The 16,223-nt window shown below is 39.1% G+C and overlaps 1 protein-coding gene across 1 annotated transcript in view; it reads left to right on the forward strand.

The window, feature by feature from the left end:
- The window catches only part of DNAH5 (dynein, axonemal, heavy chain 5), a 252,270-nt gene extending 239,566 nt beyond the window's left edge, over positions 1 to 12,704 (forward strand). The window contains exons 77-79 of the mRNA XM_011951766.1: positions 1,707 to 1,859; positions 2,285 to 2,516; positions 10,898 to 12,704. Coding sequence (XP_011807156.1) covers positions 1,707 to 1,859; positions 2,285 to 2,516; positions 10,898 to 11,049 — 537 coding nt within the window. The 3' untranslated portion in view covers positions 11,050 to 12,704. The remainder of the gene's footprint in view (positions 1 to 1,706; positions 1,860 to 2,284; positions 2,517 to 10,897) is intronic.
- The last annotated feature ends 3,519 nt before the right edge of the window (positions 12,705 to 16,223 follow it).

Raw genomic sequence — 16,223 nt, forward strand, 5'->3', positions numbered from 1 at the left:
AAAAAAAAAAAAAAAAAAGAGAAGGGATGGAGAGGGTGTTCCAGAATGAGGTGGAGGATCTAGAAGAGTTTTCTGATCATGGCACTAAAGATGCTGAAGGTAGAGTGGAAAGGCTTGGGAGGGGGGCTTGCCTCTTGTTATTGCCAAGAACAGAGGGGGATTGCGTCAGGTTGGGGCTGCACAGAGAGGGCAGCATACAGACATGAGGTGGGTGGGTGGGAGGATAGAGGGTTGGCCTCTGTAGATTACTTGGCTAAATGGCAAGGCGGTAGGACTTGTTTAGTGCCGAGCCTCAGGTATGTCATCCAGAGCTTCAGCAGATTATGAGCAGTGAGTTCTCTAGGCAGCATATAGTGAGTAGGACTGCTTTTTATTGTCTTCTCCATATTATTTGATGACACCACCCCCCATCCCTCTCATCACATAGCTTAGAGACTCAGAATCAGCTTTGACCAGACCCGTTTATTTCCTTCTCATCTTTAATAAATCCATTGCCCATGCCAGAGAGTTTTCTATCTGAATTGCCTCTTCTCATTGCCAAGGACAGAGGGAGACTCTTCCAGATCACTGGCCATTGTGAGTTCCTTCCCTACCAAACCGGATCATCCACCTCGGTAGGACCTGGGAGGCTCTGGAACAGGAATCCCTGTCAGGGGGCACTCTCGTTAGCAGCTCCCTCTGCCCTCAGACCGAACGTAGTATAAAATACACATCTCTTTTAGTTAACAGACCTATAATGATAGCAGACAATGAGTGATTTAATTCTTAAATTATGATCATTTTGTTCAGGTTTTTATTCTTCTCAGCTTATTATCAGACTGTGGAATCTCAATAACTCTTGAAAATAGGCAAATTAGTTCTTAAGGTGTTTGAAATTCAAGTGTTATACCCAGGTTGATTACTACATTTATTCATACATAAAATATTGCAATTACAGTAAAATGTTATAATCTATGATTTGAAGATACCTTCCACTGCTGCTGCTCATGGCATTAATGACATATCCATGCCAGTTGTCATAATGGAAGCCCCACAGGTGAATTCAGGGAGAAAGTCAGAAGCAATAAATGCAAATAATTTGTGGATGAAAAAGAGTCTTGGGTTTCCATTTTTTGCTCCTTCAAGAGAGGAAACAAAAATGTATTCTAAAGAGACAAACATTCTGGAAAAGAACTGTTGTTTTCCCCATTACAATTAAGTGTAGCAAGTCTTCTACAACTTATTATCCATGGGATCTATTTTGCAGTGTTGATTTATCTTGATAAGGCCATGAGCATATTTATGTAAATAAGAATCCTTTTTCGTATGTTACAGATTGAAATTGTAACCTAAGGAAAAATGATGAAAGTCTTGAAATTTAATCCAATAAATTGTTTTGATTCCTTTACAGCAGAATCAGTGATGAATATATTGGTACGTGGAAGGTGATTGGATTGACATTAGATATCTTGAACAGTCCTGTGAATTGATCTGATGTTCATGTGATGACTAGTATATTCTGTCATCTCTTAGTAGCATTACTATTATTAAGGAGAAAGAATAATTTGAAACACTTATGCCAGAATCCAGGAAAAATTCATGACTTAGGGACTTTTTTCATTATAAAAGTGAAATTGATATTTCATCATTTTTTTTAGCGAACATAGCTGGTTTACACTGCAGTATTAAACTTATATCAATTAATTGTTTAAATGTCTTCACTGCAGGCTTCTTGGGTTTCAAGTACACTGGGTTTCTGGTTTACTGAACTTATAGAAAGAAATGGCCAGTTTACCTCGTGGGTTTTCAATGGCCGACCTCACTGCTTTTGGATGACAGGCTTTTTTAACCCCCAGGGATTTTTAACTGCAATGCGACAGGTAAGAGCTCTGATTCGCACCTGTTGTGTTATTATAATTTTCCTCCACAGGGTTTTCTTTCATTATAGTTTTAAAGACTATAATAAGACAGAGAATGACTGTCTCTTTTTGGTACTAGCAGTTACATTGTCATGAACATAAATCCCAGCCACTTGTTCTCAGGCTGCTAGCTCGACTTTCAAAATATTTATTTCTTATTTTTGTATTTGATTTGATTTTGTATTTCTTTTTAAAGTGGACATAGCTAAATTAGGATGTGTTTTTTTTTTTTTTTTTTTTTAATGAGAGAATCTTGCTAATTCTTTACGCACTATTGTACTTCCTTTGAATTAGAGTGATTTGGAGCCAAGCTTTCATTATTGTTGTGCTCTTTCTATTAAGACAAACCTCTAACTGCTCCATTCATCTTTTGCTGCCCTGAATAGGAAATAACTCGGGCCAACAAAGGCTGGGCTCTGGACAATATGGTGCTTTGCAATGAAGTCACCAAGTGGATGAAGGATGACATTTCTGCCCCTCCCACAGAGGGTGTCTATGTCTATGGCTTATATCTTGAAGGTGCTGGCTGGGACAAGAGGAACATGAAACTCATTGAATCAAAGCCAAAAGTGCTCTTTGAGTTGATGCCTGTCATAAGGATTTATGCAGAAAACAACAGTAAGTTGTCTTGTACCTTCAGTAAGTGTTCGCATTGTTCATTTGGATGACATTATCAATACAGGAGTTCATTATTTTTGTCATCATGTGGTAGAGATTTTACTCTTATCAACTAGCTTTACATTCACACCCATGTTTAATGGGGACTCACTGACCTCTAGGCACTTTCTTGAGTATATTGAGGAGGCAATAGTTCTAGATAGTACCTGCTTATCTAATAAAGCAGATTAATATGTGTGGATACTCAGGAAATATTAGCTGACAAGATAAGAAAGAAATGTTTGTCATGGTTAATAAGCATGGGGAAGGAGAGTGAGATAACACGGGATGAAGTGGGCAGGGGCTGAGTCTCAGGAGCATTTGGGCCTGGACTACGCTTTGAAGAATGGATTCAATGTGGTGGGGTGAGCTGTGGTAAGGAGGCTTTCTAGATGAGACTGCACAGGGCTCAGTTGGAGGCTGTGGTTCTACCAGCTTGGAGGTTTGAACCAGATAGTGAAGTCTAGATTGAATTCAGAGGCATTTGGCGTAATCCTATAGCTAATGGTAAAATACTGGGTTCTTATTTCAGTCTTTGAATGTAATAATAATTCTGTGAAGTACACACGTGATTCTACTTTAACAAAATTATCAAAGCTGTACTTGACAAGTCTAAAAATGCCTAAACTATTTTCCGTTGTTGGATTAATGTTTTCTGGAGGCTCTTTTTTTGGTCACCTTTCACTCAGCTAACATCTCTATAGCGGTAACCACATTTCAGCACATGAGGGAATTCCCTGTTCATTTTAGAAGCATAAACCATAAACTCTAGCCATGGTAGTAGATACCAAGGAAGTACTGATTTTACAATAGAAGCACAAAAGATTCTAACAAGTAAAGGGATAAAATAATTAATGAACTATAAGTATTTATTTATTTATTTATTTGAGACAGTCTCGCTCTGTCACCCAGGCTGGAGTACAGTGGCACAATCTCAGATCACTGCACTCTCCAACTCCTGAGTTCAAGCGATTCTCCAGCCTCAGCCTCCTCAGCGCCCAGCCCCAAGTATTTATTTTTTAAGGAAACATTTGCTGGATGTCTAATAGTTACCAGTCATAACCTTAGGTGCAAGGGATACAAAGATCATTATGAATCAGATCCAGCCCCCGGAGACTCACAGTCTGGTGAAGGAGACCCATAGTAAGTAAGTAATGAAAATACAAATTGATACATGTTACAGAAGAGATGCTCAGAAAGAAAACATAGAGATGTCTAGGAGTTTAGGGGTGATTGCTTTTGAGATGTGCTTTGGAGGACAAGAATGATAGTTATGGGGAGTTAGACTTTTCGTGGCAGAGGGAAATAGCATTAGCTCGCTTGGTCATTCAATGACTGCTTACTGACCATCTGCCAAGCACTTCCCCAGCGCTGGGATGGCAGCGCTGAGAAAAGACCAAACAGGCTTCCCATTCTTGTGGAGCTGAGTTGCAAACAGGGGTGATAGCCATAAAAGAAACAATATAGTCGGGCCTTGTTACTCACAGATTTGTATTTGTGAATTTGCCCACCTGCTAAAATTTCTCTGTAGCCCCTGATTCAATACTCATGACACTTTTATAGTCATTCCCATGGTCATTCACAAGCATGTGCAAAGCAGCAAACAACTGAAGTTGCCAGACATACATATTCCTAGCTAGGGCCAAACAAGGTGAGGCTGTGCCTTCTTGTTCCAGCTTTCATATTACAACTAAGTGTCCTGTTTGTGGTCTCTTTAGTACCATGTTTTTCAATTTTTTTTTTTGGTACTTTTTCCTATTTAAAATGGCCCCCAAGTGTAGTGTTTAAGTCTGCTGTTTCTGAGCACAAAAAGACTGTGCCTTATGGAGAAAATACATGTGTTGGACAAACTTCCTTCAGGCATTAGTCATAGTGCTGTTGCCCTCCAATGCAATCGTAATAAATCAACAATATATATTAACAAGATATCCTTAAACAGAAACACACATAAAGCAAGATTATGTATTGACTGCTTGATGGAAATTGTTGTGACCAGAGGCTTGCAGGAAACTAACCCTGTGTTTCCCCTAGGAGCAATGGCTTGGCATTTGTTAATTCAGTATTCTTGGTGACTTTATAGGACATAACTACTGTGAATAATGACAGTTGACTAGAAATGAACATACTGATTTCAGATACTTCTTGTTTCTCGGCACAAAAACACACGCGTGGTGTCTTAGTCCATTTTCTGTTGCTAGAACAAAATACTACAGACTGGGCATGTGATAGACAATAGAAGTTTATTTTGCTCCTGGTCCTGGAGGCAGGGAAGTCCAAAGGCATGATGCCAGCATCTGGTGAGAGTCATTCCACGGTCACAAACGGAAGGTAGAAGTAAGCATGTGAGACAGAGAGGGGCACCGGGGCTGGACTTGGTTTATAGCAACCCACTCTTGCAATAACTATCTCACTGGCATGATAATGACATTCATTCATTCATAAGGGATTCACTGTTTTGACTCAGTCACCTTTTATCAGACTCTACCTCCAAATATTGTTGTACCAGTGGTTAAGTTTTCAACACATGAAATTTTAGGGGACAAATGCAAGCCATACACATGGTTTGAGTGTAAGATAATTTAGGAGTTCTGTTAGGAATATTGAGCTGAGATCCAAGTGACAGAAAGGGGCTATGCTAACATCCTGGAGCAGAGGGAAGAGTGGAAAGTCATGAGGTGGTAATGGATGTGCTGGGTTTGGTGAAGAGTTTAGTTCTGAGATTTAGAAGACAGACCCGGTCCAGGTTAGCTGGATGTCAGCAGTGTGTAGGTGGATAACAAGGCTTCTACATGGAGGAGGTTCTTCAGGTAGAGATGGAAATGGGGGAGTCGGAAGAGAGAACTGATATTTATGGAGAATGTTTAAAGGTGGATTTCACACCATGTCTCATTTAGTATTTTCAAAAGTTTGCTAAAGAAATGATTTTTGCTTTGAGAACAACAAGCTAGAGAGATTGTGATTTGTTGAAGGGAATAAGGATTACCTTGGGAGGGGACCAGCGTTTAAAACGTGAAGGAAGAAGAGCCTGTGAAGGGGAGAGTTGAGCATCAGATTCGGAACATGAAGGTTCTCAGCACGCTGCTTGGCACATGGTGTAGTTCAATATTTATTAGTTAAATCAAAAAAGGTAAATGTGTCTACCTGGGCTTAGGCAAGCATACTGCCTATGGCTTTGTATTTTACTGGTTCTTAGGGTAGTGTGACATCTTGGGACAGTAATTATTTTATAGAAATAATAATCAAGTGTTCCTTTAGCCAAAAATAGTATTTTAGAAAAATTGCTTTATCATATCATTGCATCTAGTCAACATGTTGTAAAAACATCTCCCTTATAAAATGAAATGAAAACCTTTTTCCAGTTGAGTTACATGTTACTGTTTTTTCTTGTGACTAAACTATAAAAATCCATGGCAATTTGACACTGAACATCTCAGTATGGTAGTAATAAAGTAATAATTTTATAATACTGGCAATTCTTTATGATTTAAGAACAGATTTTTATAGAAGAACTATATCCACCCTGCTGCGTGTTAGCCAGTGGTGATGCTCATTAGCAGCAGGTAAGGGAGAAAATAAAATAAGCAAAGGAAAAGGGGCTAATTTCAAAGTATTAAAAGAAAACTTGAGCTCTTTATTCCTTTTCTGATTTCAGTAAGAGCTGGTGGAAACTTGGTTTGTTGTTAAAATAGCTTTGTTGTTGAAGAGGTGTTTCTTTAGTAATGGAAAACTAACATTCTGTTACCCTTTTCGTGTGATACATTTCATTTTTACTCAATTTTGATAATTGAGCAGGGCTCTGATTGACTTAAAGAGGTGTGCAGCATCATTAAAGACCAAAGTGCAGCATTTAAAAATTGGAATTCTTATAGTTAACCATTTTTGCATTAATATGAAGGAAATTTCTCAATTTAAATAATCATTAAAAGGTAGATATAGGACTGGTTTATTTGTTTTCTACAAGAAGAAATCTAGATATTTATTTTAACTCTAAAAATTGAGTGATACACCCTCAAACTTTAAAAGGAAATCATGTTTCTTGCTAGAAAATCACGGAAAAGTCATTCAAATAGTACTCAATTCACCAAGAGAGTAAAGCCACATGCACACCGTCTAGATTCTCCATTCTCAAAGGAAGCTGAAAAGGACAGACAGAAGAAAGATATGTGTCTTCACAGATTTATTATATGAGCAGATTGATGATTCTCAGCGAACTGCAGAACTCTAGCTGATGTGGTGGAAAACTGTGATTGGAACATTTGTGAGGGATGAGGCAAGCCTTCTGTGTACCTCTGATCACCAAGTAGGTGCAAGAGAGGTCTCAAGGGTTATTTCCTGCTAAGGAAAAAAATGTATCTAAGAACGCCATCTGACCCATTTTGACGTGAGACTGTGCAGATCTGGGACTGGGGTGGGGAGAGCCATATGTGGTGACCAGGAGGAGAGACCTCCTGGCTCCTGAGCCCACAGGGTTTAATTGGCTGTCAGCTTGTAAACCTGGAAGTCTGTTAAAGTCATGGGAAACATGAGTCTGGGAAGTTGCTTTAGTGAAAAGGTCCATGCGTAAGTAGATGCGTGTGTGTGTATGTGCGTGTGCCTGTGTATGTATGTGTGTGGAGACAGAAAGATGAAGAAGTGTCAAATAACATCTCTATCTTAGGCACCTTCCACATTCCAGGCATTATACTATACCAGGCACATACATGTGTTAACTTATTTAATCTTTACAACAACTCTGTCAAATTTATCGTCCTCATTTTGCAGATGGAGAAATTAAGGTTTGGAGACCCTGGGTAATTTGTCCATGATTCCTGGCTACTGACAGGGAAAGCTGGTATCAGAATCACATTTGTTTGTCGTGAGGTATATGCAAACCTCTGGGAATTCCCATGGTTAGTCTTCCACTTGAGATTCTGTGTTTATGTGTCCTCTTAGCGCCTGGGACGAAACTTGAAAATAAAGGCTAAACTCAAAATGAGGACAGCTCCCTTGAATATTGAAGTCCTGAGTTAATTTTTCTCAGGTACCTGTTAAGGTAGACTGTAGGTAGTGGGAGGGCACAGGGAGAGCCCTCTGTGGGTGGTGCTCTCCCTCCCCATACCTCCCTCCGTCATGCTGCAGGCTGAAAAGTGCTTATGCCCCTGTTCACCGGTAGAGGACTATGAGCCGGGGGCCAGGATATTCGAGTGGTTCTCCTGGCTTTTATCATCCTAGTCATTAGTCATGTGGCTTTGGAGGCCTATCTAAAATATGCCACAAATTGAACTCAGGTATCTAGTTCTGTCCATTTCATTTTCATGTCTTCTGCAAAGACAGAGGTATACATGCATAGTGCATCCCAAGTATTGCAGAGATGAAGTGGAGAGGCCACGGATCCATTCTGACTAGGTTTCATTCTCAGTTATTACTACAGCTTTCTAATCTTGGACAACTCGCCTCCTTCTGTTCCAGTTTTTGAATCCGTAAAGTGATTAAATAGTAGTACCCATCACACAGGATTGCTGAGAGAATTAAACTCACAATGTTATTAGGAAAAATATGTATTAAATACTTCCTATGTACTGACAATGTACTGACAATGAACATAGGATGCACTTAATACATATTGTTTCAATTGTTATTCTTACTAACATGCTTAACTCAAATGCTTTTTAAAGGAGTGAAAGAAATAGTGTATATTGAGAGTGAACTGTCCAGTAATTTAAATGTTATTAGCAAAAGGGTGGTTAAATAAAAGAATGACTTAACGATTCTATAGAGACTCTCTATGTAATGGTTATTTTGGATGTTGGAAGCAATATATGGATGCATACTCACATGTAGATGAAAAATGCAAGATAGATAGGGAAGTTAAACAGTCAGAAAATGAAATTCCCCCAAGGTGTTTTATTGAAACCTTTAAGATCCTAAAGGGTATAGCTTGCCAGTTTGCACAACCTCTCCTCTCTCCTCCTTCTGGAGCCCCAAGGTTTTAAACATATTTAGTTGATTTGTTCTACCTACCTCACATGCTTATTTTTGTCTTCAAAGTTGTTTGTCTAAACAGGGGGATGGTTTCGAATCATCTGCTTATGTAGTTGTTTAGCATCTGTCAGCGTTTTCACTCTGAAATTATATCTTCAGTGGCTTCTAATCCTGCCACAGAAGTTTGCTGCACGCTGTGACTTGGCATGAGCACCTTCAGCTCTGAAGCAATTAAAAATAAATAGAATTGGATAAATATTTCAGAAAATTATTTTTACCTGCTTATTGAAGAGAATGCTATTTTTTTCCTCCATTTTTCTTTTGGGATTAAAATCCAAGTAGTCAAATACTTCTCAAGTTGTAATTATTGTAATTATCATGAGATTCAGATGTAAGGCACCAAAACCTTACTTCAAGTTTATAAAATGATTGTTAATCAAATTTGCAGCAAGAAGAAGAATGAGTTATATATTTGTTACATGTTTAAAGATCCTAGGATTAAAGGATTTAACTATATCAGTGAGTATAGTTAGTGTTAACCGCATTGCATGATTTGTTGTCATTCATTTACTTGTTCAGAATTTTTCATATATATTTGCCTAATTATTATTACTAGTGATATACACATAGAAATTGGAAAAATTACACTGAGACTTAAAAATTAGGTATCACATTGTTTTAGGTTGTTTCTAATGATTAATTTCATGAGATAAAGGAAACACAGAGTTTTAAAATACTGTAAAATATCTTCATTGTTTTAGAAGAAGGTTTCTCAGTCTTGGTACTATTGACATTTTTGGTCTGGATGACTTTGTTTTGGTGGGCGCTGTCCTGTGCATTATAGGATATTAGCAGCATCCCTGACCTCTATTCACGAAGATGTTAGTAGCAAGCCCACAGCTGTGTTAACCAAAAATGTCTTCAGATATTGGCAAATGTCCCCCATAGGTAGAATCATCCCTGGTTAAGAATCACTGCCTTAGAATTATTTACTTTATATTGAAACTTAGGTATCATATTATTATATTCAAATGTTTCACTTCTTCTAATACAATTAATTAAATTTATAGTGGATATGTGAAAACACAGGGCACAGCAGGTTAAAAGGTCTATTGGATCAAATAATGAGACTTTAGCTTCTGATAGTGCCTTGCTTTTATAATTTTCTGGAAAAGGCAAATTTTTGAGCATGTCAGTTTTGAGGAATAAGTTCAATAACTCTGATATGTTTCAGTGCCCATGTTTGTAACATTAATTCACAAAAGCAGAGCATCCTCTTAGTTAAATGTCGTTTCACTTCAGTAGTTAAGTGAAGGTTTTTTAAAAAATATAATATTGACTTTCCAGAAGAGTACGGGGATGCGTGTAGACCCACTCTTGTCCTCGAAAAATGCATAATCTGGAAGAGACTGTAAAATAACACACTACTTCCTGCGATGCATGTTAGGAGATGTGCAGGTAAACTCCTGTGGACAGACTGGCTTTCAGAAGACACTAATGAGGCTTAAACTCCCAGGCTGCTCGCAGGCAGAAGCCCCTTCCAAAGCCGACTTTTTTATTTGTAAATTTCACTCATTTTTTTTTTTTAAAGAGGGCCTTCATGAATTGTGTGAGTTTAAGTACCCACAGCCCTGGGCCTGTCTGTGAGTATGGGGTTTCCAAGGCTGGAAAGAAAGGGAGCCTGTGGGTGGAGATGGATGTGTTAGAAAGGATCTCTGAAGGATGGACACACATAGATTGCCTTTCATTGCAGTGTCATTTTGGAAACTGCATCTATTCTTCTACTCCGGAAAGGTAGATTGAGTCTCAGAGAGGTGAATTGGTCCATTACTCTCTGCTTCCCAGCAATTTTATTTCTCTACATTTAGAGAGAATTCACAATACCTGATTTAGCTGGGGGGTGGGGAAGCACCCTCTGTCCTGGGATTTAAGATGTGACATAAACTATGGCCTGCAGGGTTGAAGATTTTGAAATAATAAAGTAATGCCCACCGGTGCTGGATGCCTGATTAAAACTGACTTGTGTGCGCTCAAGGTTTGGTGGGGAGATGAAGGAGAACAGGTGGAGGGGGATGTTGAGTTGACAGGTGCAAAGGAGAGAGAGGAAGCATGTAGACTGAGTTACTGTCCATGGTTTGGGGCAGGGGGCCAGCAGAGGCCACCAGACGCTGTCTGGGTGTCTTGCCACAGCTACTGGCACCCTGTGGGAGCATCTGCATCACATCCAGGAATTGCCTGGCCTCAGAAAGAATGTCCCTCATTCTGCCAAACCCATCTGTCTTTGAAATGACCTACAGAATGCAGAAGCATGGCTCTGCACTCCCCCTGGGCACTTAAGTGGGAAATTCACCAAGTTCTTTTCTTTTACGAATTTTTTGTAGCTTTACGAGATCCTCGGTTTTACTCCTGTCCCATCTATAAGAAGCCGGTTCGAACGGACCTGAACTACATTGCCGCTGTGGACCTCAGGACGGCCCAGACCCCTGAACACTGGGTGCTCCGTGGGGTTGCCCTTCTCTGTGATGTCAAGTAACATGTCGTGAGTGTTCCCACCCAATGCTTTGGAAAATGCAAGATCTAAATTATTGTAACCTTTGTTTCTGTATGACTGCTGGACAGTGTACGTCAGGTCGTTTATGCAATTAATGAGCTGCATAGGTTTTCCCCACTCCTTAATTGGGTGCTTATATTTTACCTGTTTCATCATTAGTGACCAATGTCTGAGTTTGTTGAAAATGCTATTTAGTGATAAAAAGGTAAACTTACAACTTCCTCATGAAGTGTGGCCCTCAAATCCACACTAGTGCATTTTCTTCTTTCTTTGCTGTGAAGACCGACTAGGGTAAGCACACAGTATTTCTCTGGAAGGAAGTATTATTCTTCTGTTAATACGGCCTGGTAACAGCCAAGTTCTTGAAGGTAACAGGGCAAGTTTGTGCTGATTTTGCTTCTATTGCCTTTCGTATTTAGGTCAAGCTAAGAGACTTATTTTCAGGGTTTCAAGCAGCCAATTAAAAATACCTTTTAAAAAATAGAAGGAAATAGAAGAATGGGTTAAGAATGTAAATAGACAATTTATGTAAGCATAAAGAATAAATGTAGAGCAATGTTTAAGCCTACTTATAATTAATAATGAGATACTAATTGATAACTCTTATAATAAAAATTAAAGCTACAAGTAAATCATAGCATGCTCTCAGTAAATATCCACTCACAAATTGCTAGAGCAGTGTAAATCAACCCAACCTTTTTTGTAAAATGGTTAAATATAGTAAGAGCCATAAAAATATACACACTTGGATCTTTATTTTCTCTGTATCCAGGAAACAATTGAAAAGACTGAAAATAGTCTATATAAAATTACATGTAATAACAAAAAATGGAAATGTCATAAAAATTCAATAATCAGGTTATGCTTAAGGAAATTAGGAGGTATTAGGCAACCATAAAAATAATTTTGAAGATTCCATAATATGAAAATGGTAGACTCAGACTGTTAAGTGAAAGATTTAGTTCACAAAATATTGAGTACACTGTGATTATAACAGTGAAATATATTTGCATGTGGACAGAGATTAGATGGCAAGATAGAAAAATAAGAACAGATGTGATAGCAAGAGTTATAGTTGGCTTGAAAAAAATGTGATGATTAGGAGAAAAAATAAAGAAAGGATAGAAATCTTAGACAGTGTGTAGGGATGTCCTATGGACTTTTATTAATTAGGAAACATTATCAAATGAATTTTTCACATATATATTTTTTAAACTTCTGGTTACAGGTTATTAATAACTCTTCATCTAACCCACTGACTAGAAAATTTAGTCAATATTAAATTAGAATTGTGGTTTACAAACTTTTGGTTAGCTCTGGATCTGTATAACTGCATTTTTTTGGATAAACAGTTTTTGGGAGGTGGATACCAGGAGACAAGTGTGGGCCCCTCTCGCTGGGCTTCATTCTATGGACCAGGATCATTATTTCATGCTCATGATGATGAGAGTTAAGCCTGAGTGGCTCCTGTGACTCCCCCCGTCGTAGATGATACTGTTTTCATGTGAGTTCTTTCTTTTGGTGTGGATTAATGTATCAGTTAATTTGTGTGAACTGTGGTGAAACAATCATTTCATCCTGAAAAGCAAGTAATGAAAATGTGGACATCATGGAATTAATAAAATGTTTTTACTAAATGCCTCATTCATAATTGTTGTTTATCAGAAAGGGGGGTAATTGACACTAAGTATCTAGAAATAAGCTTTCAAAAGTGGATTTTTTATCAAATAATTTGAAAATGTGTCATTCATATGATTTTGTGATACACATCTGTTAGTATGCTTGCATGAGTCTTGGAGACCCAAAGTAGAAAAAGACCATGAAAACAACTAAGAATTTTTACGAACTAATTCAACATGGCTGGCCTCTGAAGCAGTGATGAGTCAATGAGGCGCCTTTCTGCATAGCTGCCCACTCCTACCCGGGCTCCTCCCACCAAAAGGTGCTAGGTATTCCACAGTCAGGTAGGCAAGGGAGAACCGATTGAATGAATCTCTCCTGCAATGGAGAGGCTTCCTGATGGTCTTAGACATGGAGAAAAAAAACCGCCAGGGGCTTGGTACCATTGCAGAGTCATGCAACAGTTTTTTTCAATTGTCCCAATATTGATTTACTAAAAAATATTTATTTTGCACCTCCTGTGAAGACTCTCTGCTGAACTGGTGATGCAATGGTGAAAAAAAACAAAAAACAAAAAACAGAAAACAAAAACAAAAACAGGCACAGTGCCTAATCTCATAGAGTTCACCTGAGAGGAATAAATGCAGAATATAGCAATTATTCAGGTACATATACAGTTGTATTAGTCCGTTTTCACACTGTTATAAATAACTACCTGAGACTGGTTAATTTATAAACAGAAGAGGTTTAAAATTGACTCACAGTTTCGTATAGCTGGGGAGGCGTCAGGAAACTTATAATCATGGTGGAAGATGAAGAGGAACCATGCACATCTTCACAATGGTGGAGCAGGAGAAAGAGAACATGAAGGGAACAGCCACACACTTTTAAACCTTCACATCTTGTGGGAACTCACTATCATGAGAACCGCACATGGGAAACTGCCCCCACGATTCAATAACCTCCCACCAGGTTCCTCCCCTGACATGTGGGGATTACAATTCAAGAAGAGATTTGGGTGGGGACACAGAGCCAAACCATATTGTTCCATCCCAGCCCCTCCCAAACTCATGCCCTTCTTACATTTTAAAACACAATCATGCCTTCCCAACAGTCCCTAAAAGTCTTAACTCATTCCAGCATTAACCCAAAAGTCCAAGTCCAAAGTCTCATCTGAGACAAGATAAAACCTTTCCACCTATGAGCCTGTAAAATCAAAAGCACCAAATGGGAAAATTGACCAAAACAAAGGGGCTACAGGCCCCATACAAGTCTAAAACCCAAGAGGGTAATCGTTAAACCTTAAAGTTTCAAAGTGATCTCCTTTGGCTCCATGTCTCACATCAGGGCACTTTGATGCAAGAAGTGGCCTCCCAAGGTCTTGGGCAGCTCTGCCTCTGAGGCTCCATAGGGTACAGCCCCTGTGGCTGCTTTCAAGGGCTGGCATTGATTGCCTGCAGCTTTTCCAGGTGCACAGTGCAAGCTGTCAGTGGATCTACCATTCTGGGGGCCACAGGATGGTGGCGCATTTCTCATGGCTCCACTAGGCAGGGCTCTACAGGGGACTCTGTGTGGGGACTCTAATTCCGTATTTCCCCTCTGCGCTGCCTTATTAGAGGTTCTCCATGAGGATTCTGCTACTGCAGCAGACTTCTGCCTGGACATCCAGGCATTTCCATACATCCTCTGAAATCTAGGTGGAGGTTCAGAAAACTCAAGTCTTGTTTTCTGCATACCTGTAGGCCCAACACCATGTGAAATCTGCCAAGGCTTGGGGCTTGTACCCTGTGAAGCTATGTCCCGAGCTGTACCTTGGCCTCTTTTAGCCATGGCTAGAGCTGGAGCAACTGGGATGCAGGGTGTCACGTCCCAAGGCTGCACAGAACAGTGGGGCCCTGGGCCCAGCCCATGAAACAATTTTTCCCTCCTAGGCCTCTGGACCTGTGATGAGAGGGGCTGCCATGAAGATCTACGAAATGCCCTAGAGACATTTTCCCCGTTGCCTTGGCTATTAATATTCAGCATCTCTTATGCAACTTTCTGCAGGCAGTTTGAATTTGTCCCCAGAAAATACATTTTTTCTTCCACCACTTGGTCAGGCTGCAAATATTCAAACTTTTATGCTCTGCTTCCTCTTTAAACGTAAGTTTTAATTTCAAACCATCTCTTTGTGAATGCATATGGCCATACGCTGTTAAGAGCACCCAGGTCACATCTTAAATGCTTTGCTGCTTAGAAGTTTCTTCTACCAGATACCCTAAATCATCTCTTTCAAATTCAAAGTTCCACAGATCTCTAGGGCAGGGGCAAAATGCTGTTAGTCTGTTTGCTAAAGCATATCAAGAGTGACCTTTTCTCCAGTTCCCAATAAGTTCATCTCCATCTGAGAGCATGTCAGCCTGGACTTCATTGTCCCTATCAGCATCAGCATTTTGGTCAAAACTATTTAACATGTTTCTAGGAAGTTCCAAAGTTTCCCACCTCTTCCTGTCTTCTTCTGTGTCCTCAAAACTTATCCAACCTCTGCCCATTACCCAGTTCCAAAGTTTTCCAAATTTTCAGGTATCTTTATAGCAGTGCCCCAAACTCCCAGTACCAACTTTCTTTATTAGTTCATTTCCACACTGTAATGAACTACCTGAGACTGGGTAATTTATAAGGAAAAGAGGTTTATTTGACTCACGGTTTCACAAGGCTGAGGAGGCCTCAGGAAACTTACAATCATGGTGGAAGGCCGAGGGGAAGCAAGGCACATCTTACATGGTGGAAGGGATGGGAGCTGTCACACTTTTAAACCATCATATCTCGTGAGAACTCACTATCATGTGAACAGCATGGGGGAAATGGTCCCCATGATCCAATCACCTCCCCCCAGATCTCTCCCTTGACACATGGAGATTACAATTCAAGATGAGATTCGGGTGGGGACACAGAGCCCAAACTATATCAGTAGTTATATATAATCTAAATTTATGGTTGTATAACATGAGGTACATTAGGTGTCTAGAAGATAATATAAAGACTGTGCATTAAGTGCTATGAAGGAAAATACTGGATGTCATGAATGAGAATAACAGAGGAGACTGCAGCATATCAGTTGTGTCACCACTGTCAGGCAGAAGCCATGTACAATGTCCCCATTTAGTTTTACTGTTTTATTGATATTTTCAATGATTAGCTGATTATATTGCATTTATGGAGTAAAATGTGGTGTTTTGATATATGTATACAATGTGGAGTGATTAAACAAGCTAATTTAAATATTCATAATCTCTTGACTTTTATTATTTTTTAAATTTAAATTGTTTTTTTTAATTGGCACATTGTAAGTGTACATATTTATGGAGTACAATCTGATGTTTTGATACATATTTATGTTGTATAATGATCCAGTTAGAGTAATGTGTATATAGAACATCTCATGCATTTATCATTTCTTTTTTTATTTATTTTTTTTTTATTATACTTTAAGTTCTAGGGTACATGTGCATAATGTGCAGGTTTGTTACATATGTATACTTGTGCCATGTTGGTGT

The sequence above is a fragment of the Colobus angolensis genome, unplaced genomic scaffold, assembly GCF_000951035.1.
Source record: "Colobus angolensis palliatus isolate OR3802 unplaced genomic scaffold, Cang.pa_1.0 Scaffold327, whole genome shotgun sequence".
Taxonomy (NCBI): Eukaryota; Metazoa; Chordata; class Mammalia; order Primates; family Cercopithecidae; genus Colobus; species Colobus angolensis.